Source organism: Mesocricetus auratus, unplaced genomic scaffold (assembly GCF_017639785.1).
Source record: "Mesocricetus auratus isolate SY011 unplaced genomic scaffold, BCM_Maur_2.0 Super-Scaffold_100010, whole genome shotgun sequence".
Lineage (NCBI taxonomy): Eukaryota > Metazoa > Chordata > Mammalia > Rodentia > Cricetidae > Mesocricetus > Mesocricetus auratus.
The window spans coordinates 62,266,297-62,293,922 of NW_024429194.1; the positions used below are offsets into that span (position 1 = coordinate 62,266,297).

A 27,626-nucleotide genomic window follows, 5' to 3' on the forward strand; every position below is an offset into this window, starting at 1 on the left:
GTGGGGCGCGCCGAGCTGGGAGCTGCCAGCCGAGAGCCGGGCTGGGGCCGGGGCCGGAGCGCAGCGGAGAGGGAGCGCGCCCGCCCCAGCCCGAGTCCCGCCGCCGCCGGGCCCCGCGCCATGGAGCAGGATAACAGCCCACGGAAGATCCAGTTCACCGTCCCACTGCTGGAGCCGCACCTGGACCCCGAGGCGGCCGAGCAGGTATGGGCAGGGCGGGGCAGCGGGACTCGGCGAAGGACTAGGGACCAAGCCGGGGAACCTGAATCCTTGCCTCGCCCCCCAGCCCGGAACCGCACCCCTTCGGAGACATACTCGCCCAGTTTATGGGGGTCTCCATCCCCTCCCCCAACGGCAAAGCCACGTCTCCCCATCAGTGCGGGTCCCTGAGCGGGGTATCTACGAGAGCCAGAGCGTCGTTCACTTCTGCCCTGCCTTGGGGACACGACCCCTCCCCCGCTGGCGACCTTGCGTCCCCTCACTCTCGGTCAACCCCCGGAGTTTCCCGGCTGGGTGTCAGCATTGACCTAAAGGGTATCACCCGGTGGGAGCCCAGGGCGGGGGTCGGCAAGTGGGAAGAGACAGCTCCGCCCCTCCGACTCTTCTGCACCTGGGCTCCGAGTGTGGCACCCAAGGGGATGAGGACAGCGATGGAGGAGCTTTGGCGCGAGGGCGGGGGTCTGCAAGCTGATGTTTGTTCCCTTCTGCAAGTCGGAGCACGTGGGTCCTGGGTTTAACTCCTGCCCTTTGGAGTAGGGTGTGGGGGTGGAATGCGGGGCTCAGCCCTAGAGCGCTTAACCACGAGCAAGCCACCAAGAGAGCTTGGCTCACCGGGTGGGAGTGCAGGGCCCTGGCCCAGCCTCCTGGCCTGGCCTATTTTTAGCTCAGAGCAGCCTGGCAGAGGCGGCAGTGTGTGAGTGAGCAGCGTGTCTCAGCGTCAGTGAGCGTATGGAAAGGGCTACTACCTGCAGCCTGTCTCTTCCCATTCCCTGGTCATGAGGAGACCAACTGGTCCACAAGAGCATCCAGCTCTCTCCAGGCTGGGGTTCCTGCCTCCAGCCACTCACTGTCAAGCTCCCCATCTGAGAGACTCTGAGACCTCTGGGGATGGGCAAGAGAGGAGAGGTTCCCACGTTGCTCGGTCTGATTGATAGCACTGGGTGTTCTTTGAAACTTCTGCTTCTCAGGACAAGGGAGGGCCAGGTATCCTAGCTTCCCAGCACCTATGGAGCTGCAAGGCGTGGCTGGAGAGGGTGTATTGAGACCTCATATACCTGAAAGGAGGAGCATGAGGAGTGTCTCTGTGGGCTCAAGGAATAATTCTATGTCCTGAGACAGGAGATTGGCTAAGATGACTTCTGACCCAGGAAAGGAGGGAGGCCCAGGAGTAGGAACTATAGAGGAGCTAGAGGTTCTAAGAGCTGCTCCCACTGGCAGACAGGACCTGACACCTGCTTCTGTTTGATGCTGGGGTGAGGGGAGCTAGCTGATTCCGGGATTTGGGAGCAAAGGAGCATATGGGGTCACGTGACAGTGTTAGGAAGCCAAAGTGGGCAAGGAGCTGGGACTCGGCCCACTCTCTTCTAATCTCCAGAAATCTGTCTCCTGGGCCTGAAAGTTTGCCCCCAGTTCTTCCTGGTGTGCTACCAAGTCTGTAGGCAAAAGCTCCAAGCGCAGCAGGAGCTCCTACCCCAGCCTCCGTGGGGCGGGGGTGGAGAAAGAGTGGGAAGCTAAGTGTACAGCAGAGCTGGGGGTGGGGGGCTGCTAACCTCCACCACAACCTTCACATGCCCTTGAGAGCTAGGAAAGGTAGGGGCAGAAACAGAAAAGAGACCTTTCTGTTTTGTTTTGGGTTTTGGAGACAGGGTTTCTCTGTGTAGCTTTGGAACCTGTCCTGAAACTAACTCTGTAGACCAGGCGGCTTTGAACTCACAGAGATTCACCTGCCTCTGCCCCTCGAGTGCTGGGATTAAAGGTGTGCACCACCACCCGCCCGTCTGAGACCTTTCTGTTGGGTACCTAGGACACAGGGAGCCTGGCTTTCCTCTCTTATGACAATATCACAATTCCCAAGGATTCAGGGTGCTTCAAGTGCCTGTCTAGAGCAAAAAACGTCTGTTGAGGGACGTGTCTAACCCCCCCAGAGTCTGCTGACCTTTTGGTTAGCCTCCAATACAGATGTCGTGTCAAACAACTAATCCCCATTCCACCCAGCATCGGTCACTTGGATTCCTCTCCAGTGACCACTCCAACCCCCACTACCATCCCACCTCACCCTACTCAGTCAGAAGGCAAGGAAGGAGTCAGGTTCTAGCAAAGGGGTGGTACCATTCCCACATACATGAAGTATCTTATACCAGGAACAGCCAGAGACAGCACACACACACACACACACACACACACACACACACACACACACACACACACACACACACACCTCTACTGGGACCTTGAAATGTCACTAAAATCAGATGCCACTGATTCCCCTGAGGCAGGAAGTCACTTCTAGCCCATTCCATACATGTCGTCTTCCCTTTGGGAAGTGCCCCCTCTCTGGCTCACATAGTCCCTCCTACTAGTCCCGCTTTCTAGGCTCCTTGTCACCTCCCCTCACCACTGGCAGTGGTGATGATGCCAAGTGATAGATGTGGACAGATCTAAACCTTGTCATTTGGGTCCTCACTGGACTCCTTCCGGCTCCCCCGCAGCTGTTAGCTTTACCTACCCACAGCTGCCCTGAGAGCTGCGGAAGCTCTCTCTGCCCCTGCGGTGCCAATCTCTACCAAACCTTCCCCAGAAAGGGAAAAAGCACCCATCCCAAGAGTCCACGGAATTCGGCAACAACCAACTTAGTAGACAGCAGAACAAGAAGAAAAAACAACAGCAGGAGGGTGGCTAGAGGTCAGTTGGATCCCTAGTCACCGGTCAGCTGTATATGCTAATTTCCCCTGGGGTCCCAGGACCCTCCTCATGTCATGTTCCCTGACCAATCATAAAGCCAGTGTGTGCAAGGCTAAGGGAACCTTAGAGTATTGAGGGGCTGTGGTGGCGGAGGAGAGGTGTACTCAGGCCTTTCCTCCTTCGTGATGGGTGAGCGAGCCTGAGGAGGCCTTTTGCAGGCAGGTATGAGCCCACAGACGGTTAGCGTCTGCTTAAGGGGTGGACTGGAAGCTGAGGGAAAGTCCTCTGCCCTCTCCTGTTATTTCTGACCATTGATCCAGGGTGGACCAAAGGACAACAGAGATCGATGCACAGAGTGGACAGAGCTTCTGAAAGCAAAGCTGAGTAGGACAAAAATGGGGGTAGGAAGGCAGTGCAGGGAAAGGGACATGTAGATTGAGTTCCTAAGAACAGCTCACCCTGGAGAAGGGAATGGGCAAGTACTCCAAGATAACCTGACCGTGTCGGAGAGATGTACAGAGTTGGCCTGAGTGGTGTTCCTGGTGACTCTGACCTCTTCTTCCTCCTCCCCTAACCCAGATTCGGAGGCGCCGCCCCACCCCTGCCACCCTTGTGCTGACCAGTGACCAGTCATCCCCAGGTAACCCAAAGGGCAAATGCCTGGAAGAAGGGGGTCCCTGTAAGAGGGGATGGGTGCTAAAAAGGAAGAACAGACCTGTGCAGTAGACTTCGCCCCATGCTGGCTCAGCAAGATTTATTTTGCTTTAAGAAAGATGGAGCCATGCTAGGAGGTAAAGGGACCACCTGGTTCCTAAGCCCCCCCCCCCCGGAACTGGGGTGGTCAACTGAGTGCAGGTTGCTGTGACAACAGCCTTCTAGGTTTCTCCAGCAACTGAGATGTCACTGTCCCCACTCCCAAATGCAGTGACAGCTGTGAGGGGGAGAGTCTGCCCCCATCATCTGGCATCGGGTCCCCAGGGGGTAAGGTTGGAAACAGCTCAGGGAGCAGATGGGATTCTGGTCACCAGAGTCCCCACCAAGGTCTGGAGGCAGAGCAAGGTCTTGGAGAATGTCACAGGAGCTTGGTAGGCATGGAAAAGAAGTGACCAGGCTAGCCTGAAATCTGGAATGCCCAAGCCTCCAGACTCCCACCTTCCATAAATGATGCATATCTGTGGGCCTGATCAGAACAAGTTTGCTATTCTGTCTTAGAGCATCCTACTCCTGTGCAGACTGAGCTCTGGCCGTGGGGATGAAACAATGACTGGGAGGAGAGAGACCTGAACGCTGGGGAGGAGGGGAAAAGGCAGAAGGTCCCCAAATCTGCCTTCACAGACCTCAAGGCCTGAGACCAGGCTGCCACAGGGCCTAAGTCTTGACAAAGCCAAGCAACAGTGCAGGGGAATCCAGAGAGAGCAGACTCCTGGGACAGCTCAGGACACAGGTGACTGCAGAGTCCCTGATCCTTAAGAACTTTGGGGACTCCCTGGGTTTCCTGTTCTTATCAGTGTTTCTGTTGTTTTGTTGTTGTTGTTGCTGTTGTTTTGTTGTTGTTGTTTCTATTTCCCCCAGAGGTAGATGAAGACCGGATCCCCAACCCACTTCTCAAGGTGAGCTGGCCCCTTCCACTTAGCCCAACCCTCAAAAGTCAAACCCTGGTCCTCCAGATCTAGGGTGTGGCACAGTGAGAGAGAGCACCCACTTAGCTTTCATACAGGCCCTGAGTAACCTCCCCAGAACCCAGCTCCCCACCTGTAAGGCCTGTGATGCCTTCTCTCATGTACCTCTACAATGCCCCTCCCCAGTCTCCACGCCCAGCCTGGTGGAGACAGCTAAGAAACAGGAATCTTCTGTTTCCCCTGAAACCCACCAGCCCTGATCTCTACTCTAAAAGCATACCAAGGCAGAGGAGGAGGGTGGGAAGGGGCAGCACCCATATAGGCTCTGTGTCCTTCACAGTCCACTTTGTCAATGTCTCCACGGCAACGGAAGAAGACGACAAGGACCACACCCACCATGAAAGGTTTGGCATCAACTTTCCAATTTCCCTTCTGCCTGGCACTGGGAAGTAGACCTAGTAACCCTTTGCAGGGAATCCTTGGGAGGTCACTGGGTCTGCCTTTATTTGAGTGGAGCTGATGCTACATGAAGGAGTCTCTTATGGCCTTGATGAAACCGATTCATAGCCCAAGCCTGAGTACCACCTCCTCACTATGGCAGATAAATAGCACATGTGGCCTCATCAGCACAGCACATGAAGGTACAATATTCCTTGAGCCCCAATTGAGGCTTCTCTCCTGCCCCTGGGGAGGCCATAGACCCTAGTGCATTAGGAGTGTCTTGTGCACTTGAAGGCTCCTTACCTCTCCTCCTTGCCTTTGGAAGGACGTTTATGCTCCTGCTTTCATCTCTCTCCTCACTTTCCAGCCAATGTTCCTCCCTGTTTAGATCTCAGTGCATTGGAAATTCAAGCACCCAGCAATATGCACAGACCTACTGATGGGGCTATTGAGTTTGGGAGACCCCCATACACAAGGGAAATTTTAGGCAGTCATATCCAATGTTTCCTCCTTCCTCTATGCCCCCAGAGCTCCAGACGATGGTTGAGCACCACCTAGGGCAACAGAAGCAAGGAGAGGAACCTGAGGGAGCCACTGAGAGCACAGGGAACCAGGAGTCCTGCCCACCTGGGATCCCAGACACAGGCTCAACGTCAAGGCCAGCCACCCCTGGGATAGCACAAAGTATGTACAAGCTGGGAGGGCCCCAGAATGCAATTCCCCAGCCTTACAAGAAGACAGCTTTACCTACTGGGGGGAGGGGAGGAGTCACAGCCTGGGAGAGATGAAATAATAGCCTAAAGCCCAGTGGAGGGCATGGATGTATTCCACACACCACGTGTTTGAACCGCTTTGTCTTACTGTACGCTACCACCTTGGACCCCAGGAATCTTGATGTGGCTGGGAAATGAGGAAACAGTATTTGGCCCTGTAACAGGCACCAGGACTACAGTCCCTACCTCCACCACTGGCCAGTTTACCAACAGAGCTGGTGTCTATTTCATTGGGGTTGCCTTGGAGTCTTCCAATGAGTCTGGCTCAAAACCTGACACATACAGATTCTGCAATACAAGGAATGTAGTGCCTGTGGTGTTAATCCATAGCCTCGGCCCCAAATGAATTCCATTTCCAATTATGTGGAAGTGATACAGTACACACACTGTGCATTACATAACACGCCCAGGAAAGCATCCTGTAATCAAACACATGTTTTTTTCCTACAGTCCAGTATGGTCACACTGAGTGGGATAAATACCAATATAGCCTCAAAGCAGTTCATGTCAGGCTTAGCCTCACTTGAGTTTATACTCTATTTTTTTTAACTTTTTAGAGGGTTTGGGATTTTTGTTTTATTTTTACTTTTAAATCTCTGGTTGGGGGAAAAAAGAGATTGTGAAGCTATCACGGTAGCTGTGATGAGAAACCCTGGGTGAAAAGGTAGGTCTGTTCCCAGTGGGTCTTGGGGCCCCTTCTCAGCAGCTGCAGCCCCTTTATAAGGGCTGGATCTCCCTCCACCACCCACTCTCCTTCCCTAGAGCCTGCAGAATCCACCCCCAAGATTCAGGAGCAGTGCAGCGTGCAGCCCAGCACGGAGGACCCCTCGGCTCACGTGCCAGCACAGGATTCCCAGGGAGCCAGCTTGGTAAGCCCCCTGGGCTGGGCTTAGGGCCCCGCAGGAGGGCAGGTGGTAGGGCCTAGTATTTAGAACCAGAGGTGTAGACAAAGGAGCAGCTTTGTTTAGTCACTGAAAAGTTAGCCTTTGTGGTAAGTGGCCACATATCTCCTCTGACAAAGAGAGGGGATTAAGTGACTGCAGGAAGGACCAGATGGAGAGTTTGTTGTGTATGCCTACTGGAACAGATGATGGAAGTAAGCCAGGATTTGATTTGGTTTTTTTTAATAAAGGGCAGTTGGAACCAAAGTATTATGGGCTGAGAACAGAGAGGTTTCCCAACCCCTGCCTAGAAGAGAGAGGGCTCAGACTGAAATGCGCAGCAGGAGCTGCCTCAGAAGGTGGACAGTTGGGCGGAACCAGAGGGAAGGATGAGCCTATGGCCCCTCAGTCACCTTCCCTTCCCTCCCCCGCAACAGGTCTGAGAGGAGCTGGCATCCTGGAATCACCACTGCAGTGTGGACACTCATGGACACTGGATGTTTCTTAATCCCTTGTTTTTAAAAGTGATAAATTTGGTGTTAGGTCCTTGGTGCTCTCCTTCTTTCCAGCCTGGGGATCCCTCCATCCCTCAGTTCCTGTCTGCACCCCACAGCCCCCACTCTGAGCATCAACTGGGGAGGGAAATAGGGAAACTAACAGAAGCCCAGCCTTTACTTTCATAAAAAGAAATGGGAGTCTGGCATTCGGAGGTCACATCAATCAAGGCTTTCCTTTCTTACTGAGGAAAGCTCTGCCCACATAGCAGGTCTGTACCCTGGGAGACTGCTGCACTGAAGCAGATGCCCTGACAAGCTAGGACTGTGCTATAGCACCATCTGCTGGACATAAGTGGGAAGTGCACCTTATCTCTAGACTCCTGAGAAAGAAGTATTTGGAACTGTCTGGCCTCCAATTTGTGGCCACTGCTCCTTATTCCAACCTGATAGGGGAAAGATTGTCTGAGAACCCAGTGGCTAGAAACCCAAAGGGCCACCTCTCCCCTTGTCCTGCACACTGAAATCAGGGTAAGACTGACACCATGCACAGATGGAGAAATGGCCTCTGATCCCAGCCAGGCTTCTCATGATGCTAATACTGATTTTCCCAAAGAATTAAAGAGAGGAAGGAAGAAGGTAAGATTCTTTCACCCTCTTTGCTCAGCAGTGCCCTGCAGTCAAAAAGAGCACAGCCTGGACAGTGAAAGTCTGTGTGTCCCCAGATAGGCTTCACCTGGGTCTCCCTCCAACAGTCAGGGAGAATACCATGCCAGAGTTGTGTCTAGCTCAGAAGACAACTGTGAGAGAACGTTTACCTTGTGAACACCACACATCCAACCAGTCTCCCTTCTTTATTGATCTCTGGCTATATCAGGGGCCTGGGAGACCAAAGGCATGGGGGAGTCACATGCGGTTCAGAGTGATAGGTCTAACGACCATGAAGATGGACTTCACAAGAGCAGGGCCCACTGTACAAATGCATGGCTGGTATTTACAAGAAAGGAGGAGGCAGTCACCTGGACTCGGCCTTTTCTTGGGTGAGGTGGGGCAAGGAGCCTGAGGAGAGGAAGAGGCTCTGTCTGGCTGCACTTGCTCTGCGTGCTCCAGGACAAAACAGCCCTGAGCCCCTCCCCATCTGCCTTCCATCCACCAGGGGCCCAGGAAGGGGAATCTCTTGGTGGGCCAATTCCAGGAGAAGGGAGGCAGGAAGAAGCCGTTCTGTGACAGCATGGATTCCTGGGTAATACCTCACCCCACTTGCACCAGGGCCAGCTGTAGTCTCCTTCCTTTGCTCATAAGATACATCCTGAAGGAAGACCCCAGGGCATTTACAGACATTGGTCGGATGAGAGCCTCCTGGTCCCCAGGGACAGAAAGGAGGCAAAGGGCCAGAGACCCAGGTAGAGCAGGTGACGAGCTTCCCGAGCCCAGACCAGCCCCAAGTTCTTGAGGACCCCAGGAAAGTCTTCCCGCAGACGTAATCCCACTGGCTCCTCTCCTCTCCCAGCCACTGTCCCAGAGTTTGCAAGGGAAGGGGCTAAAGCAGTGCAAGTCTGGGGTCAAGAGGATGTCCCTCACCTCATCCTAGGAAGGTACCGGAAGGGACACCTGCCCTTCCCATGCAGGGCTTTGAAAACTGCCAGCTTCCAGCTTCCTTTCCTATTCTGGCCCTCCCTTGGGAAACAGGAAGGGAAACCCATACCTGCCAGCTAAGATCTGGGGTGGGGGCTGAGGGAACCCCCAAAATGTATTGCTTAGAAACTTGGAGGCAAGAAGGAGGGGGAGGGCCAAGGGGGCTGGCATCTTTGACCCTCCCCTCCAGGCCTTGGGAAGCCTACAGGAAGCTCACCCCTCCCAAGTAGTCACCTGGCCAGGAAGGGAGTCCAGAGGCAAGGGGTGGGCACAGTGACCATTGGGGACCTGTGATCCCCCAGGCTTATGTCCCAGTGGGTATTGGGTGAGGAGGGATCTTCCCCCATCCCACCAGCTCCAGCATTTGGCTTTCAGGTGGGCTGTCTCTCCCATAACCAACACACTCCCTTGGAGCAGATGGGGGAACCGGTCCTGATGGATAGTGCTAATGACATCAAAGACTTTGGACTCAGTGAGAACCTGTGGGAACAAGGAGACACTTCAGTGCTATGTTCTTGAGCACCATCTCCAACTTAAATCTTCCTTCTCCAAATCCCACCCGGTCCTCCCTTGGTCCCCAGAATAGCTGGATGCTAATTCCCTTCAGATGCATGGCAGCCAATGGTATGAGCTGGGCTGAAATAAAAGTCACATTTATTCACTTGCTCTTGCTGAGCCTTGTGCCTAGACTGGTGCCTGTTCCCTAATCTCACAAAGCCTGGCACATGTGCCACCCTATCTGTCCCTTGCTTCCCGCCCATGCTCTGGCTCAGTCTTCTGCCTCCAATTCTCTGCTCTTCTGCCTGGAAAGAGAAGGAGAATATCCGGCCGAGCAGAGCCCGGAGATAAGCCACCTGAAGTCAGGCTGACTTGGCTACCCTCCTGCCTCCTCGCTCACCTGGCCAGCGCCTAGTTCTCTAATCCAGATTGCCATTCTGGTTGTGCTCATCTTCTGCAGGGGAGGGCGGTGCCTCTTCCTCACAAGGGGATAGCTCATCAATGGACATCTGGTTGGTGATGCCTGCAGAGGGTTCCAAGGAAGTTGATGTTAGGCCAAGAAGTAGATTCTCCAGAACCAAGGTGTATATGAAGAAAATAAGAGGACTGACTCTCATCTACCACCTGCCTCCAAGCTATCTCTACTCATCTCACACGAAAAACTCACAATCCCTGCTCCCAGTGCAGCCAGAACTGTCAAGTAACCCAGATCTCCAGGGGTACCATTTGGAGATAGCCACAATGTGCAAAGAGTCCACCTATCATATGCACAGGGTCCCAGGAACTTAGAATACTGTGGCTGTCCCTATCATCTCTCCAGCTTTCATTCTAGAACATCCCAAGCCATTCAACCAGTCAGCCTTTCCTGTGGCCTCCTATTTTAGTCTGACTGGCTCCATTCCCAACTCTAGGAGTCAAAGAGTTGCAAAAAAGGGACTGCTGTTGTTCCACCAGCCAGCCCTAGAATGTTCACACATGCACGCACGAACGCACGCACGCACACGAGAGTATATAACAGCACCCACCACTTGCTGCCCGTTCCTTCCACTTCTGTTTGTTCTCCTGAATGTACTTGGTCCAGGTGGAGCGGAAACTGATTACATCAGGGTTGGGGTCTCCTACATCTACATCTAAAGAAGGCTGGCGCCACTGGAAGCTAGAAACAAACACCCAGTTCCAGATGTGAGACCCAGCATGGAGGAAATGGAAGACCAGGAAAAGGTTGAGGCCTGAGTCCCCTTTTCCCTCTTCTAGATACCCCCAAATCCTTGTCTTCCCATAATTTCACCCTTCCCTCTCCACACTTAGTCTCCTGGTAGAAGGAAAACAAAAACAGGATTATCTGAAAGACAGCTTAAACCCTTAGGAAAGTAATGTAGGGAGCCTAGGTGTGAGTCACACCCTTCTAGTCTCATCCTTCTGTGACAAGCAGAGGGGCTTTCAAACCCGAAGCATCCCACCTTCCTGTCCCCTCCCATTTAGGCTGTATCTTTTCTCCTGAAAGAATCCTCCTTGTGCAGCCAATGAACCAGGATATATGGTTACCCCAGCCACAGTCACCTAGGCTGACTTTTAGACTTGGAGTCATCATCTGCCAAGGGCTGGACACTCTTCTCTGCCACATCAGTCAGCACAGAGAAGGTGGGCTCCACAATGAAGTCAATGAAACCTGCAGGAAGGGGCAAGCAGCAAAAATGTCTCACTTGAAGGACGAGGCAGAGGCAAGAGGGAGCACGGTTGTGAGCCTTGACTGCAAGTAACAAAGCCTAGAGATGTGACCTGAAGCTAGAACTCAGCCAGTGGGGACAACTTGAAGACATTATCTTTGTGAGCCCAGACCCTTCTAACGCAGCTCCAAGCATCTGTCACAGAACCCCACATCCAGCCCAGCCTCCTTGCCTCAACAACAAGAGCTGTCTGGGGACTTGGATGCTTGGAACAAGCCTGGCCAGGCCCAGACAATGCCTTTCCTCTCCCCTCAAACTCACCTATCTGGGACTGGGCCACCAATGTGGAGGTTCGATCACAGAGTGGAGAGAAGGGCAGCCCCAACTCTGCTTCCTTGTCACCCTAGGAAGAGAGGATGCCTCAGGGTTGGAAGGGCTGGCAACGAGGGGTGAGTAGAGAAAACCAATATCCAGTTCTCTGGGTAAAGACTTAACCCCACAGGCTTGGGATCAATTCAGGAATGAAAGATAAGCCAGGAGGAACTCTGGAGCAGGTGTGGGAAGCTTGCAGATCAGAGGGTAGAAAGGCTCCACTGACAGGGTTACCTGGCGGAAGAACTCTTCCATTAGGGCCTTGGTCCAGCGGCTGTGGACTGACCACTGCTTGGTTGGATGGCTGATGTCAGCAGCATGAAGCAGAAGAGATAGGGCCTTGGACTTGTCAATCCTAGTTATGGCGGGTGTTAAAGAGAGAGAAACTGATCTAGGAAAAGGAGACCTTGGCCATTCCTCAGCTTCCAGTCACACAAACACTCTTTTCACATAACTCTAAACAGTCTACACACATGCAAACTCATCCGTATGTATAGGCGTAGAAGCCCAGATCAGGAGCTGAGAACCCAAGCTCTTAGAATCAACGGGCGTGAATGTGACTCCCTTCATGTCTACTACCCACTATTGTGAGGCCCAAGCAAGTCCCTGATGGCATCCGTAATTCATTTTCTTCCAGCCAAAAGTGAAGGTAACAATCCTACCACACACTGAGTTGTTCTGCGAATTACATGATTTATAACAAGTATTTCAAGCTGCCTGACACATAATATGCACCCAGTGACATTATTTACAATGGTAACCATCATGATCCTTGTCATTAACCCCCAACAATGTCCCACAGTGACCCCACAACCCCATTCAGACACCATACACACGGGTCAACACACACCTCCCAGGTACTGAGTCCTTTCTCTCTTACCCACACTTCTGCATTCCCAGCCTCCTCTAAACAGCAGTAGATAGAATTATAACATTCTCTTTTTGCTTTTGTTCCTCTTCAACCTCACACACCTCCCAGTGGCCTTTTAAGACAGGAGTTAGTATGAAGGGAGGCACTTGACTGTTACCATTTCAGATAAGGACAAGTGTCCAAAATATTGACTATATTTCCCCACATTCCAGAGAAATCCTGCCCTGCAGCTACAATAAAAAAAAAACCTATTCAGGCTCCTGGAAAATATCTCCATCAAGGCTGTTAGACAAATCCAAGGCCATGTCCACAAACATCACACACACCTATGTACTCTCAGATGAGTGCCTGGAGCCAGGAGTCTCTGAGCCAGGTAAGACCCTGGCAACCAACTGCCCAGTGTACACCCTGATTCACAAGATCCTCCCCGGCCCTACTACACCCCTCCATGTGCTACCTTTCCAGCTGCTGCAGGGCTGTCTTCATAGACTTCACTTGCTGGAAATGGCAGGACATGTCTGTGGCCAACACCATCTCAATAACCAAGGCCCGAAGTTCTCTAAGTAGACAGACAGAGAAGAGACGGGTCCTCTCAGCACTGGGTGAGACTAAAGGACATGGGGAAATGAAGGCTGGGATAAGGGTTTCAGGGATGCCACATGCTGGCCTCTGCTCACACAAACTCATCCTTGGTGAGATTGATAAAAATGTTCATCTCATCGTCCTGCATCATTCGAAAAACAGAGCTGATGTGGTGATTCTCCAGCACCGAGCGATCATTGTACAGGATGGCACATTCTGACCTGTGAAGCTGTATGTCATGCCCGGCCCCATATAAAGGGCTCCGCTGACAACCTTGGCCCCTGCTGCCCCAACACGCCCCATTGCTCACTTGGTCTGGATGTGGAAGCTGTTGGTTGTCCCTGTGTGCTCATAGTCATGGATGGCTGCAGCAAAGATGATGGCCAAGACCTCAATCTCTGACAGGCAGTGCTGGGGAAGAGAAAGAGATGGACTTGGGCCAGCCCTCTGCCAGTCACTGCCAAGACACCTTCCTTACAGCTATAGCACTCCATCCATCATCAAAGCCAGCAATGTGTTTCAACTCTCAGAATGGCCAGAGACTTTCTCCTCTGTCCCCATCACTCATATGCCCACTATACCCCATCATATCCCCAATGGTGCCCAAGAAGTGTTGATATACCTGGGAATTCTCTGGACGAAGTTAATGTAATTTAACTCTTAAGATGTTGGGGCACCAAGGAAACAGAATGAGGAAAGGGGCACTGAGAGCATAGCCAAGGGTTCCCAGTTCTGGATCCACAGACTCTGAACAACAGGATCATGACCAGGCACCTACCACCATCCCTGTGCGGAGCAGAAAGCAATGGACTGTCTGGGTCACATCAGCTGCATGGATCTGGTTGTGGTAAGGGTTCTTATATTTCCCATAGCCTGTCTCCAGGGCCTCCAGAAAACTCATCAGAAACACAGTGGGAATCTGCAGGGGTGGGGAGAATGGAGACATCACAGATCTACAGGAGTGATGAGACAAGTCCATCATTCTTTACAAGGTAGTCAAGTATAAAGATACTCACCTGTAATCCCAGCACTTGGCTAAAGCAAAAGGTTTACAAGCTCCAGGCCAGGGTGAGCTACACAAGGAGGCCTTCTCAACCCCACTTCACCCACCTACCCTCCCCAAAAAGAATTGGGTGTGGCCCAGAGAACTGGCACATACTCTCATCAGAAGAGAACGAGGTTCATATTCAGGCTCTACGACCTGCAGCCTGTGTGACCTTGGGTAATCCACATATCTCCCTGTGCCTCCCTAGCTGCAAAATAAAGATAATACCACCTACCTGGGATTTAATGAGAAAAGTACAAGGCATTTAGTAAGTACTCTCTGAAGAGTATCTATAATTATTATTATTTCCCTGGAAATTTCTAAGAAAAGGAAAGAAAGCCTCCCTCCTACCTTCCAACCACCTGCACCATCCCCAAATCCAGTGCCATAGAGAAGGGCTCAGAAGCAAAGGAAGAGTAAGATGAGCTGAACAGCACCCTTGCAGCAGATGTGGAGCACCTGTCCCTCTGAGAAGCCATCCTTGACCGCCTCCACTCCACATATGCCAATGAGTACCCCACCAAGCATACAATATTTACACACGTGTGCATACACCCCAAGAGCCAGGACTCTGTCTTATGGATAGAGCCACTCTGAATTCTGTCCCTGACTACAGATGCCTTTGGGACATCTTTGCCTCCTTCAAGAGACTCAAGGCTCCTAGAGGCCAAGGCTAGTATCTTCACCTGAGGCATGGAAGCAATCCAGGGCTCAGGTCATTCAGATGAGCTTCAGAGTGACAATGGACACAGAAGACATGCCACTTGTCAGACCCTAGCATCCCCCACCCCACCCCTACCCCTGGAGGGCTGTGCCCCAAATTCAGGGAATTTTAAAGGACTGTTTCCATGACAACTGCCCTTGCTTTTGCGTTGCCATGGTGTCCCTAGAGGGAAGGGAAGGGAAGAGAAAGGAGGCAACAGGGAGGGAAGAGACCAGGGAGCTTGGGGAGGAAGCCTGACCAGGACCCAGTGGGTATGCCTTTCTCTAACTGTTGTGAAGCCTTCAAGCAGGCCAGCTAAAGCCAGCCCAGTGCAGCTGCATTTGGGGCCCCCTAACCCTCATCCATCCACACAGGGAGGGTGTTTGGGAGAAGCTGGTATCTGAAGTACGTCTGAAAATGACATGGTGAAACAGGAGCTGAGAAAGCGACCCTGCTATTCTTGGCCTAGGGAGAGGGGCCTGCAGGTGGCAAGGAGAGTTCAGGAGGCCAGGCTCTCATGAAAGTCCAGAGGAGAACCCAGTCAAGCAGCTAGGGACTGCCACAACAGTTCTTAAGAGGCGTCAGAAGGGTCAGGGAGAGGCTACATGAACAGTATTCCAGTGAAGTAAGACAGGGCCACTAGGAGGATACCACCACCACCACCACCACCACCCTGTACTGCTCGGCCCAGACCCTTCAAGTCCAGCTAGTTCACCTTCAATATCTGTTTGTCACCCCAGGTGTCACCCTAATACCCCAGAGTCAGTTGTTAACCCCTCACACTCCTCTTCCAGAAGTGGCTCTGAAGTGGTTTTTCCTGGTCCGTTTCCTTCCCAGAGCTGTTCTCTCCAGATGAAGGATCTAGAGCAGCTTCCTATCCAGACTGCCTTCCTCTGCCAAGCACACAGCTCTTCCCAACTCTGCCCAGAGCTAGCTCCCTCCAGAAAATCCCCAGACCTGGAGACAGAATAGTCAGGTTTGCACACCGGCCCATTCCTTCCCCCAGACTCTAGTCTGGAGAGACTCTAGTCCCAAAGGAGGGCAGCACTGGGCTCTAGACCTCCAGAGTCCACAGACAAGAGCAGAAGGGGAGGCAGATGGCAGCCAGCCCAGACGGGACAGGCTAAGAAGGAAAAGGCCATGAGCAGTGTCCCAAGCTAAATGCTCGCAGGCCTGGAACCTCAGGAAGCAGTGAGTGAAGGGAGAGGCTGGGTTACGGCAGTTTCAGGAGACACAAGAGTGGGGTGAGCAGGGGTGTCAGCCCTGACCCTGGGACGGGATGAGGGAACTATGGAGTCGACTCACTAGGAATCTTCTAGAACAGCAAAGAGAGGAGTGGAGGGTACAGTCTAGAGGTGGGGGATGCTGCCCAACCTTGAAGCGGCTGATGAGGCTATGCCGAGTCAGCAACTCAAAAACAATGGTCCTCAGAGCGTGGTCATCTGCTGCCCGGTTCAAGGAAAAGACATCAAAGCACCAGAGGTCCAGGTTCTGTGGAGAAACAGCAGACTAGGCAGGAAAGCTCCCCTCCAGAGTTCCCCTGCCATGGCTAGATCAGTGGGACTTCAAGGCGTACTTCCCAATGAAGCAAGAAAGCAAAGGTGGTTAAATGGGTTTCTTTAATCCCAGGTGTCTCTCGGTACCAGAGAGACAAGAAGGCAAGAATTTGCCTCTGAGTGAACAAAAATTGTCCAGAAGAACATGGAAATAGTAGTTAAAAGGGAAGTAAAAATCACACCACAAACAAAATCTGGACGTCCCAACAGCTATTTCAACCCCTAACCTTCTCGTCTTTCCCAAAAACCCAGGGGTCACCTTGAGACAGTTGTGGACTGCAGTAGAATACGTGGGGCCCACAGCAGTATACGTTCTCCGGAACATCCTAAGAAAGAACATAGAGAAATCAAGCATACAGTCTGGGGAGTGGAGATTTAGCCAACCAGGGCTGTGGAGATAGGTCTCTGGTGAGTGTGGTCATGAGGGATCAGGCTAGCTGGGACAGAAGGCACAAGCATCGGGGAGGCCGAGTGTGGGCAAACCTCACCGCTCCACGAAGATCCCAGCCTGCACAGCATGGACAATGCTTCGGAACTTGGGCTTCTCTTCTGCCCTTCGACCTTTGGCTCGGGTCTGCTGGGTGAAGGTGGAGGCCAGCCAGTCCCGCACTTCTGAAGGCACAGCGTCTGACCGAAGTTCCCGAAGCTCATCCTCGGTGTCCAGAATTTGCCTGGGGACCAGGAGGGAGGTCACAGAGGAGAGAAAGCAGCCGCCTCCACACCTAGAGACCCTACACACAGCCATACCCACTTATCAATGCCCCCAAATCCTCACCTTTCCTTTCTTTTACTATAGCTGTTTATGTCCATCTCCAACAGTGAAAGAGCTCATGTGTGAGGTAGTGAGAACACTATGGACATGATTTGGCAGGCAATGAAACGCTATCTTTCAGGGACGCTACAGGGCAACCCGGTCCATCAAAAATGAACTGCAAGGTTCACATAGGAAATGTAATGTTTTCCAGGTGTGTTAGAAGGCAGAGGACCCAGGTTCAAGGCCAATGTTAGCTAGATAACAAGTTGAAGGCCAACCTGGGTTTTATGAGGCCTTCTCAAACAAACAAAAACAACAACAACAACAAAGAAATTTTAAATATTCTAGTAGCTACATTAAAATGGTATGAATAAACTAGTAAGGGGCTTTGAGAAATGGCTCAATGGTTGAGAACACTTGCTATTCTTGCAGAGGACCAGGGTTCAATTTCGAGAACCCACATCAGGCAGCTGAAACTGCTTAACTCTGGTTCCAGAAGATCCCACACCCTCTGTGGCCTCCATGTTGTCACAGGCATGCATGTAGTAGACATACATACATACATATATACAGGCATACAAGTAAAATTAATATAAATAAATCTTCTTAAAAATTAAAGAAAAAGAATATTTTAAAATCTGGTATGTTTAATGATAAATTGTATTCATGCTAATTCCTCAAAATATTATGAGAATTACATATTAGGGGGGTTATCTGTAAAAGTCAGAATATAATTTACAGACACATTTCAACTCATCCTTATACACTACAAGGACTCAGTAATCAAATGGAATCAGATTCGTCCCTCTAAGCCAGCACAGGTCTAGAGATGTATTCCATGTAGGTTAGAACTAGATAGATGGTCTCCAGGGTCCCTTGCATCCCTGAAGCTACCACTGTTTTTTTGCTTTGTCTTTTCCAGTAATAGGGACCAGGCCAGAGTGTCAGGACTGTGAGGCAAGCACTCCACCACTGAACTCTACCCCAGCCCTCTCCGGGCAGTCTGTCCCTGTCTCTGTCTCTCACTGTCCCTGCCCCTGTCTCTCACAGCCTCTCCATCTCTGCCCCACCCTCTCTTTGTCTGTCCCTCTCTCTCCAGCTCTGCACTCCTCTCTCTCTAGAGCTCTGCCTATCTGATATCTTCCTTCTCTGTCTGCAGGTCTCTCTCACCGTGTCTCATCGATGTAGACAGCCTCCAGCAGGGAAGCTGTGTATTCCAAGTTTTTCTTCAGCTCCTCGATGTTAACCTCCCCATTCTCCAACTGCTTCACCATGTATCGTAACCTGCAGGGGATGAGTACAGATGTCCTGTTTAGACATAATAGCCCAGTCAGGGGGTTCCCCAGTGGGGGTACTTTGCAGAAACACCTTCAGTCTTCGGAGTTGCTAATAATTCTGACACTAATGATAACAGCAGTTAGTGTTTCTCATGCCAGGCTGTGGCTTCTGCCGGTGGTAAGTTTGTCTAACCCCCCAGTTTTAGTCTAGGTAGGCAGCAGCCCAAGAAGTGATGTTTCTGAAGATGATTTGTTTCATAGTCTCAATATTTCCCCAGGAGAGAGGGCTTTGGGGTCAACACCAATCAGAACAATCCCCCAGGATTCCATCATTGTCTTGGTCCAGACAGGGAGGAGGAGCACATCCACAGCCCCTCAACCCTGGCAAGGACAGCAAAGGCACAGAACAAAGACCAATCCGAATGCTTTTGCCTGGCCTCACTCCACGCAAGCAGAGCTAATGGATTATGATTCCAGAATCCATCAACCAGGACAAAGCAAGTTAACCCCTGGCTACCCAGGCTCATGCCACAGGCAACCTCTGCCAGAGTCACTGTGCCCATATCCTGTCTCTGGCCCAACTGAAGTTTTGCCCTGGCTCTCAATCACCTGATGCCTCCCCCAAGGGGACAGTCCCTTCGTGCTTTGCAGCTTGAATTCTGAGTGGGTTACTGATTAACTGAGAGGTTTCTTGGAAGTCTGGCAAGAGTAGCTCAGAAACTCTCTGGGTCTAGACAGTGGTTTTGAAGAAAGCAACTCGCCACCCTCCAAACACCCTCCCACCCCCCCCCCCCACACAGGCTTTCCTGTCCAGGTGGAGTGAGACTGTAGCTAGGACAATTTCCCACTGAGAGGGGCTTCAGAAACCCAAGGTCACCCTGTGAGTCACGGAGAAGAGAATGAGTCAGGGAGCAGAGGCTGAAATTAGCATCAATTCCCAGGGATGCCGGGGGAGGGGAAACAATGGCATTCCTGAACAGAATCTGCTCTCGAATCCTGGGGTCTCAGCAACTTTGGAATAGAAATGCTGAAAACAGCCAGCACTGGGGAGTATCACTGGCCAGGTCCCACCTCAGAGCCCAGCAGTCCTGGCCCACATGTCTGAGAGCAAATGGGGCAGAAGGGAAAGGGGCCAGTGTGGAGTGGGCAGCTAGAAGGAAGAGCCCAAGCCCCACTGGTTCCATGTGGAAACAGTCAGTTGTCAGACAAGGAGGGTGGGTTAGGAAAGCTCAGCCCACTCCTGCTTCACAAGGGAAGATGAGCAGAAAGAAACTAGACATTGTGGAAGGATTTCCCAGTCAAACAAAAAGAAAAAGACACCAGCCAGGATCTGCCAGGATATCACAGAATAAAAAGGTGCACTCTCTGCCTTTTAACCCAGACAGGGCTTTCTTCTCTACTTAGTCTCCTGGGGGCTTTGGAATAGACACCCACACACACACACACACACACACACACACACACACACACACACACATCCACCTCTCCTCATATTCCCACCCTTACCCTAATCTGCTACTTCACTCAGCCTCCTTTCAACCAAAAACGGTGTCCCCAGCAATCAATGCCCATCACTGTCTTTCCCAACCAACTCAGAGGAAAACAAGTGCTGGCTCCCAAGTGAACAGCCACACCCACAGCTTCTTATTTGCATTTATTTGCATAATTGCTAACAATGCAGTCAGGAAAGGATTGCAAGCCACATTCCCAATGCACAAACCCAACTCCTTGGAATGGTGTATGACACTGTATATTCTTTGAGGCTGGAATCCCAGTTTCAAAGCTCACTTCCTGCAATGTGCCCTTGGCAAGTCACTAATGTGTGTGTGTGTGTGTGTGTGTGTGTGTGTGTGTGTGTGTGTTGCCTGCATGTGTATCTGTTTACTACATGCATGCCTGATATCCTGAGAAGATGGGGAGCCTCCATGTAGATGCTGGGAATTGAACTAGGGTCCTTTCCAAGAGCAACAAGTACTCTTATCCACTGAGCCAACTCTCCAGCCCCTAATTCTTAATCAGTATGTGTTAAAATGTGACCTGGAAAAAAATAAAAAGTAAAATGTGGTTAGAGGGATTGGGGAGAGGTTAGAGGGATTGGGGAGAGGTTAGAGGGATTGGGGAGACGGCTTAATGGTTGAATGCTTACTATTCTTCCAGAGGACCTAAGTTCAGTTCCTAGCACCCCTGTTCCTCCAGCTCCAGGGATTCAACACCCTCTGTTGGCCTTCACAGGCACCCACACACATGTGGTATGCACATGCCATGCACAAAAATAAAATACACATATACATAAAAATAAAATAGTTTTTAAAGCAACCTAAGTCAGGCAGTGGTAGCATTTGCCTTTAATCCCAGCACTCGGAAGGCAGAGACAGGTGGATCTCTGAGTTCGAGTCAAGCCTGGTATACAGAGTGAGTTTTAGAACAGCCAGAGCTACACAGAGGATCCCTGTCTCAACCCTACTCCCTCCAAAATAAATAAATAAAAGTGGTCTGGAGACAGCAGATACCAGCATCACCCTCCAAACTTGACTGCACATCTGTGGAACCAGAGGAAGGCATGCATTTTAAAAATGTATTACTGCGCGCGCGTGCGTGCGTGCGTGCGTGTGTGAGTGTGTGTGTGTGAGTGTACGTGTGAGTGTGTGTGTACGTGTGAGTGTGTGTGTGTGAGTGTACGTGTGAGTGTGTGTGGTTTCGGGTGTGCCATGGCACATGTATACAGGTTAGAGGACAACTTTGTGTAGTCCACTTTCTCCTTTGACGGTCACATGAGTTCTGAAGATTGAACTCAGGTCACCAGGCTTGCTCCAAAGCTCTTTACTCCCTGAGTCATTTCCCTGACCCAGAAAGGTGGGTTTCTAAAGAACACCTTAAGAGATTCTTAAACACTCAACTTTTTACTCTAGAGCCTCAGTTTCTTCAACTGAAAAGTGATGAAGCTGTCTCACAACAATATTACAAGAACTATAAAGGAAATAAAATGTGCAGCAAGCCTGGCCCAGGCAGGAGGTCCCCGTAATTACAACCTGAATAGGAACTAGCTGCCAGCATCACCAGCTCCCACTCGGCCCCAAAACAGTCCTTCAAACCCAGCAAGCACCTGTCTGCTCAGTCTCAGCCTAGGAGAAGAAACACAGGTTAGATGAAGGAGATGACAGAAAATGCTAGCGATAGCGTCTCTCCTATACCATGTAAAACCTCACTTGATTCTCACAAGCATCTTAGCAAAAGAGGAAGTGCCTTTTGCCCAAGGTCAAAGGATCTGTTAGTCTCAAGCTGGCAAAGCCCACAACTCACACTAAAGTTATGGGAACCTACCTGTGTCCCTCCACTTTGATGGCATCAGGACAGCACATGCCTGACATGTAGTTTATTGAGAGACATAGGTCATTGAACCAGAGCCTCAGCCAGATCCACCTTAAGTCTTCTATTGTCTGGACCTGTCAGTGAACTCACAGCACACGGCAATTATCAGTGTGGCATAAATAGTGCCTGGTTTACCTTGGTCTCCAAGCACACAGCATGTACTCAACAAAAGTTCATCAACTAAGCTAGGTGGTGGTGGCACACCCCTTTAATCCCAGCACTTGAGAGGCAGAGGCAGATGAATCTCTGAGTTCATGACTAGCCTGGTCCTCAGAGTGAGTTCCAGGACAGCAACACAGGAAAAAAAAAAAAAAAAAAAAAAAAACCAACAACCCTGTCTTGAGAGAAAAAAATTTTCGTCAACTAGAAATGTGGGAAGACTAATGAGATGGAAAGCCACCTGCCAGAGCTTACAAAATGACATTCCCCAGCCAGGCTTCTGAAAGACTGACTTTGAGCCATGTAAGTTCCACTTTCTCTGGTTGCTAGATCTCACCCAGGAAAACACAGAGAGCTTCTGTAGAAGTCTGAAGGAAACATAATCCAGGCACCAGAAAGAGGCAGGGAGGGGGAGAGGAAAGATTAAAGAGGTAGTTTGACAAACAAGGAATCCAAGAAGAGCTGGACTCAGGCAGCTGAGAAGATCCAGGTGCTGAACTGCACCCTCCTGAAGTCAAATACACATGCGCGAGCACACACGCGTGCACGCGCGCACACACCACACACACACACCACACACACACACACACACACACACACACACTAGGCAGCACAGCAAAGCCTCTTCTATCTCAAAGTCCTTGAGATCGAAGACACCTATGCCTCACTAGCTACAGAAAGTCCTTCTCTCCGCCCACAGCACTTCTAGTCCAGTCCTCCGTCTCAGACCTCAGAGAATCTGACTCATGAAAAGCCCTCCCTGGAGAACAAGACAAGCCTCTAAGAAAACTAAAGTTTCTCAGAATTCCTTCCCCCCCCCCATCTGTGCCCATTTCACGGTCACATTTCCTCCTTCACTTTCAGTGCCCTCCTATCTTGACCCTTGACAGACCCCGTCTCCCCTGGCTCCAGCTGAACAAAAGACTCTGGAAATAATAACTCTAACACACAGAAGACCCCAGCCCGTCTCTATGGATTACAATGTGACTGGTCATCTGAGGATTTCCCAAGTTGCCCGCCACCACTTCCAGTACCAATACTGCCGCAAAGATCTTCGTAGGCAGAGGACTTAGAAAAAGACAGCTTCAACCCAGGGGCTGAGGGAAGAAGAAGACAAAGGAAGGCCTGGAGCAGAGTAGAGGTCCGTGGTCAAGCTCTTGCCCAGCGTGTACAAGGACCTGTGTCTCCTCCAGCACTAGGGTTAAGGGGGGGGGGGCGACAATGGTATGGTAGCTGGCATCTGTCATCTCAGCACTTGGGTAGCAGCAGCAGGAAGAATGCCGTGAGTTCAGGACTGGTCTGGGCTACAGAGTGAGGGGAGAGAGATGGGGGCTGTGGAGGGATGCAGGCATGTGAGGTCTTAAGGATACCAGGGATCAAGAAGGGGAGGAGGGGAAACCTGTGAAGATGTCTGTCATAGTTAAGTAGAAGAGATAAACAGCAAAGAGAACAGGAAAGTTCACAAGCAGTCACCCCTCTCCTGCCCTCCTCCCTTCCTGGCCTCCCACTCCTCTGTGCCCCCTCCTCCTGCCTCCTGGTCCCTCTCCTGCTGTCCCCACTCCTGCCTCCTGGTCCCTCTCCTGCTGTCCCCACTCCTGCCTCCTGGTCCCTCTCCTGCTGTCCCCACTCCTGACTCCTGGTCCCTCTCCTCCTGTCCCCACTCCTGACTCCTGGTCCCTCTCCTCCTGTCCCCACTCCTGACTCCTAATCCCTCTCCTGTCCCCACTCCTGACTCCTGGTCCCTTTCCTCCTGTCCCCACTCCTGACTCCTAATCCCTCTCCTGTCCCCACTCCTGACTCCTGGTCCCTCTCCTCCTGTCCCCACTCCTGACTCCTAATCCCTCTCCTGTCCCCACTCCTGACTCCTGGTCCCTCTCCTCCTGTCCCCACTCCTGACTCCTGGTCCCTCTCCTCCTGTCCCCACTCCTGACTCCTAATCCCTCTCCTGTCCCCACTCCTGACTCCTGGTCCCTCTCCTCCTGTCCCCACTCCTGACTCCTGGTCCCTCTCCTCCTGTCCCCACTCCTGACTCCTAATCCCTCTCCTGTCCCCACTCCTGACTCCTGGTCCCTCTCCTGTCCCCACTCCTGACTCCTGGTCCCTTTCCTCCTGTCCCCACTCTCCTGGCCTCCCCTATCCTCCTGGCCTGCTTCTCCTGCTCCCCTCTCTTCCTGCCCCCTCCTACCTCCTCCCCTCCTGCCCACCCTTGCTGACCCCCCTCTCTCCTGCCTCCCCAATCTCCTGTCTTCCACTCCACTCTCCTCCTGCCTCCTTTCTGCTCTCCTCCCCCTGGCACTCACCTGAGGATGGGCCCCTGGAGGTGACTCCTCTGGACAGGAACAGGGTTTGCCATGGGAATCAAGTTCTCTGCTTCAAAGTATCATAAAGCTGACCCCAAGGCCCAGGGCCCCTACTAGGGAACAGCTCCCTCTTGAACCCCTTAACTTCCTCTTCCAGGTCCCAGCAGAACTGAGCAACTGACCAGAGAGGACTTTTTGGACAGGAAACTGGAAGGCCCCGGCTAAAGGGGTGATGAGGCAGGGACCTAACCCACAGGAACTGGGTAAGAGGCCGCGGGAAAAGTTTCACATCTGAATCAGACTGAAAACAAGAATCTGCTGTCAGAAGAGTCCCAGAAAGGCCAGAAATAGCACAGGCCAGCCCCTTGCTCTGAGGAGGTGGGGCTCCTCTTTGGGAAATAGGGATTAGCAGACAGTGTCCGGAGGCAGGAACGGGAACCATCCTGAGAAGTCTATGGTGGAGGCCCGGCCAGAGCCCAGAGGAGGTAAACAGATCCAACTCCTGCAAATACAGGATCCTCCTAGGGTCATTCTCCCAGGAGCCTCGGCCCACCTGAGAGAATTCACAAGGCAGGAGGATGAACTTCCCAGAGAATTCGTATCAGTTGGGAAAGGGCTTGCAGTAGCTAGAGGCCAGAGGAGGCTCAAGGGTAGAGAATCGCACCCCACTCCTCAGTGAATGAAAAGTCTGGGGAACCTGTTCAAAGAAAGTGAATGTAGGGTGATGGGCAGGCCTGACAGCAAACAACACACACACACCCCGCCCCCCCCCAAAAAACCCACGAAGCTAGCCAATTTACTCCTAGACCTGATTTTCTCATTTTACATACAGAGATTGGGGGAAACCGTGAATTAACCAGAGTGAGGTCAACACGGCTCAGAAGTGGAGGAGTGACGACACAGCCCAAGAGGGGCAAAATGAGGCTCTCAGAAGAGCTTAAGAATCAAGACCCCTCTTCCATCGCGGTCACTTCTCCCTCCAGGAAAGAGCCCGGCCTCTGCAGCCCAAGTGGACTGCGCACACAAACCCAGCAGCTTCCCGATTGGCTACAAGATGACATCACCAATACAAGTGCATTGGGGCCACGATTGGTCTACTGGGGCTAAGGCGGGGCTAAGGAGGAGGTGGGAGTGGTGAAGCCAAAAGTATCCTCAAATCTAGGGTCGCGCATTAGGGGTGAATTGGGGGGGAGGGGGCTCGCAAGGATGAGTATGGCTGAAGAAAGGGAAAAGAAAAGAAACAAGCCGAGAGCTTTGGCTTTATGACGGGAAGTCTTTTCCTTACCGTAGCTCAGAAGCTGAGAAATTAAAATACCGGCACGGTGCCAAAGCCTTAAAGGAGTATAAACAAAAGAAGTTTAGGGACCTGCTGTTTCTCAGCGGCTCTGAGCTCTGGGACAAGTGGAAGTGGGCTTCGACTGCAGACGAGCGGTAAAGGATAAAATCGCACAGGTTGCTCTCTAGAGGGCTGGTGGGCAAGAAGGGGTTGCTGTGAGGCAGGGGGACCATTCTTTGTGCCCTGTTGCCTTCACCTGCCCTACGATACCACAAGCCATTTAGCACTTTCAGAATGAAAGGACTATACCCAGCATCAGGGTCTCAGGCCAAGTCATTAGGCTTGTTTTGTTCATGCTGACTCCGAAGGATGGGTGATGGGGCGGGAGTGGGGGGGTGGCAACAGTCAGCTGCACTCAGCCCCAAACAGCAGCATCCTCAAACTGTGCGAGCTCTCTTTCCTGTGTGCCCTGCTCTGCTAATCTCAACTCTCCCACTGAGAGGTAGACGTTAATTTAAACTGGAGAGGATATATCGACATCCTACTCTTGGACAACAGCACCAAAGGTGGCTTCAGAAATGACTGCTCACCCCATACCATATGCTGTGTCACATATCCCAGCCTATGACTATAAACAGATCCCAGCAGAGAGATTTAGGGACAACCATCATCCCTTTCATGAGTCACCTGGCTAGGAGGAAGGACAGAGATGTGTAGACCCCATGAGAAGTTCAGTATCAAATTTCTCTTCAGCTCTTAAATGCCTTAATTTATTTTTACTAACTTGTGTTAACAAATTATGTTGTTTTAAGGCATTATGCTACCATAAAAAGCTATAGGTTTCAGCCATGCGTTGGTGGCGCACACCTTTAATCCCAGCACTCGGGAGGCAGAAGCAGGCAGATCTGTGTGAGTTCAAGACCAGCCTGGTCTTGTTGCTTTTTTTTGAGACTTTATTGTTGGTGTTGTGTTTGTTTGTTTGTTTGTTTGTTTGTTTTTGTTTGAGACAAGGTCTCTCTCCATAGCCCCGGAACTCACTATATAGGCCAAGCTGGCCTTGAACTCACAAAGTCCACCTTCCTTTGCCTTCCAAGTGCTGGGGCTACAAGTATATACTTCCACGTCTGGCTTTATGCTTTGTTCTCATTCACCCCTCCCCTCCACTGCCCTCTCCCATCCTTCTTGACCCCCTCTTGCTGGGTCCTCTTCCCCTCCAAATCACCCCCCCCATTTTCATGTCACGTGTACTCCACTGCTCTCTCTTCCCCTCCCCTCCTTTAAGGTCTCTTCCATCCCTCTTATGTTGACCATTTCTACTTTCATTAACCCTTAAATTTAGAGGCAAAAAAAAAAAAAAGGCCCAAGCACAGGGCCTCCCTGTCCTACCCACACCCGACTTTCTCACCTTGTACCAAGGACTAATCGTTGGCATAGGGGACAGACGTTGGGTCTGGTCAGATAAAGAGAGAGTGGGAACAGGGGTAGAGGTAGCTGATCTCCAGGATACAAAAATCTCAGAAACTGGGGTGGGGGTGGGGGAAATCAGCTAAGCCCCATTTTAAAATGACTTGAGTACTCATCAGGAGAATTTGCCTTGATTTTCTCACCGTATAGGGCCATGGGCAAATCTCTCTGAGTTCCAGTTCCCATGTTTAAATCTGGTAAATAGCACATACTTCCCAGAAGTCTAGTGAGGCTCTGATGAGACAGTTGTGAGAGCATTTTGGGAACCATACAGTGGTACATCCAGGCAGGAAATTATTGCTTTAGTCCAATCCTTTAGTTAGATTTGCAAATATTCATTAAGAGACTTCCATAAACAAAGTCCCAGATGCCCACTAGTACCCCGGACCCACTTTTCTCCTGCAGTCTTTAAATGGAATGTAAGCTATGTGTGAAAAAAAGAAACTCTATTCTCTCCACATGTCTGGGGCGTCTCTCTCCTCTGTAGTCCTCGGGAGCTGGAAGGCAGCAGAGGCAGGGACTGTGGAGAGCTGCAGAGCCCAAGAGCAGCCAGAACTTCGGCTCACACTCCCCTCACTCCCTGGTTTCCATCGCTATCTGAGCAGCCCTAGTTCTGGCAGCTGCCTGGGTAGAGTGGCGGGGGTGGCTCCAGAGATAAAAATAGCCCCCCAAGTGGCAGAACTGGGGTGCCATTCTGGAAGATGACAGAGCTCAGGTTGACATAGTAGCCATGGCAGCCATGGGAGATCTCTAGGCACCGGACAGAGGAGGGGCTTGGGGAAGGGGCAGAGGTACTTTCAGCACTTTCCCATCCTTGTGTGTGGTTAGAGAGGTAGACAGAATCCCAAAGGAGCAAAAGGAAATGAAATAGCAGTGTGGAAGGTCCTAGAAGGCAAAGAGGGAAAAAATCTGGGAGGTGCTCCAGAATACGGCCAGGACAAACACTGAGCCACAGGAGGAATCTGCTTCTACCTTGCCTGTGTGTGAAA

The 27,626-nt window shown here is 51.5% G+C and overlaps 2 protein-coding genes across 4 annotated transcripts in view; one reads left to right on the forward strand and one right to left on the reverse strand.

The window, feature by feature from the left end:
* The first annotated feature begins 1 nt into the window (after position 1).
* On the forward strand, positions 2 to 7,161 carry Ppp1r1a (protein phosphatase 1 regulatory inhibitor subunit 1A). The gene is made up of 7 exons (XM_013111236.3): positions 2 to 204; positions 3,481 to 3,541; positions 4,474 to 4,511; positions 4,861 to 4,924; positions 5,490 to 5,645; positions 6,497 to 6,603; positions 7,053 to 7,161. Exons 1-7 carry the CDS (start codon positions 121 to 123, stop codon positions 7,056 to 7,058), a joined length of 516 nt encoding a protein of 171 aa, XP_012966690.1. The 5' UTR covers positions 2 to 120; the 3' UTR covers positions 7,059 to 7,161.
* A 783-nt stretch (positions 7,162 to 7,944) lies between these two features.
* Positions 7,945 to 27,626, reverse strand: part of Pde1b (phosphodiesterase 1B) — a 28,034-nt gene continuing 8,352 nt past the window's right edge. For 2 of the 3 annotated variants that reach the window (XM_005067358.4, XM_013111235.3), the window contains 14 exons: positions 17,963 to 18,076; positions 16,527 to 16,709; positions 16,298 to 16,364; positions 15,857 to 15,973; positions 13,513 to 13,653; positions 13,045 to 13,145; positions 12,830 to 12,955; positions 12,610 to 12,711; positions 11,516 to 11,636; positions 11,231 to 11,312; positions 10,803 to 10,911; positions 10,268 to 10,398; positions 9,643 to 9,765; positions 7,945 to 9,224 (listed from right to left, as the gene is read on the reverse strand). In XM_005067358.4, the coding sequence (XP_005067415.1) occupies positions 9,662 to 9,765; positions 10,268 to 10,398; positions 10,803 to 10,911; positions 11,231 to 11,312; positions 11,516 to 11,636; positions 12,610 to 12,711; positions 12,830 to 12,955; positions 13,045 to 13,145; positions 13,513 to 13,653; positions 15,857 to 15,973; positions 16,298 to 16,364; positions 16,527 to 16,709; positions 17,963 to 18,076 (1,498 nt within the window). In that variant the 3' untranslated portion in view covers positions 7,945 to 9,224; positions 9,643 to 9,661. Of the gene's footprint in view, positions 9,225 to 9,642; positions 9,766 to 10,267; positions 10,399 to 10,802; positions 10,912 to 11,230; positions 11,313 to 11,515; positions 11,637 to 12,609; positions 12,712 to 12,829; positions 12,956 to 13,044; positions 13,146 to 13,512; positions 13,654 to 15,856; positions 15,974 to 16,297; positions 16,365 to 16,526; positions 16,710 to 17,962; positions 18,077 to 23,897; positions 24,645 to 27,626 lie in introns of those variants that run through there. The other variant, XM_005067359.4, reaches the window with a different exon arrangement.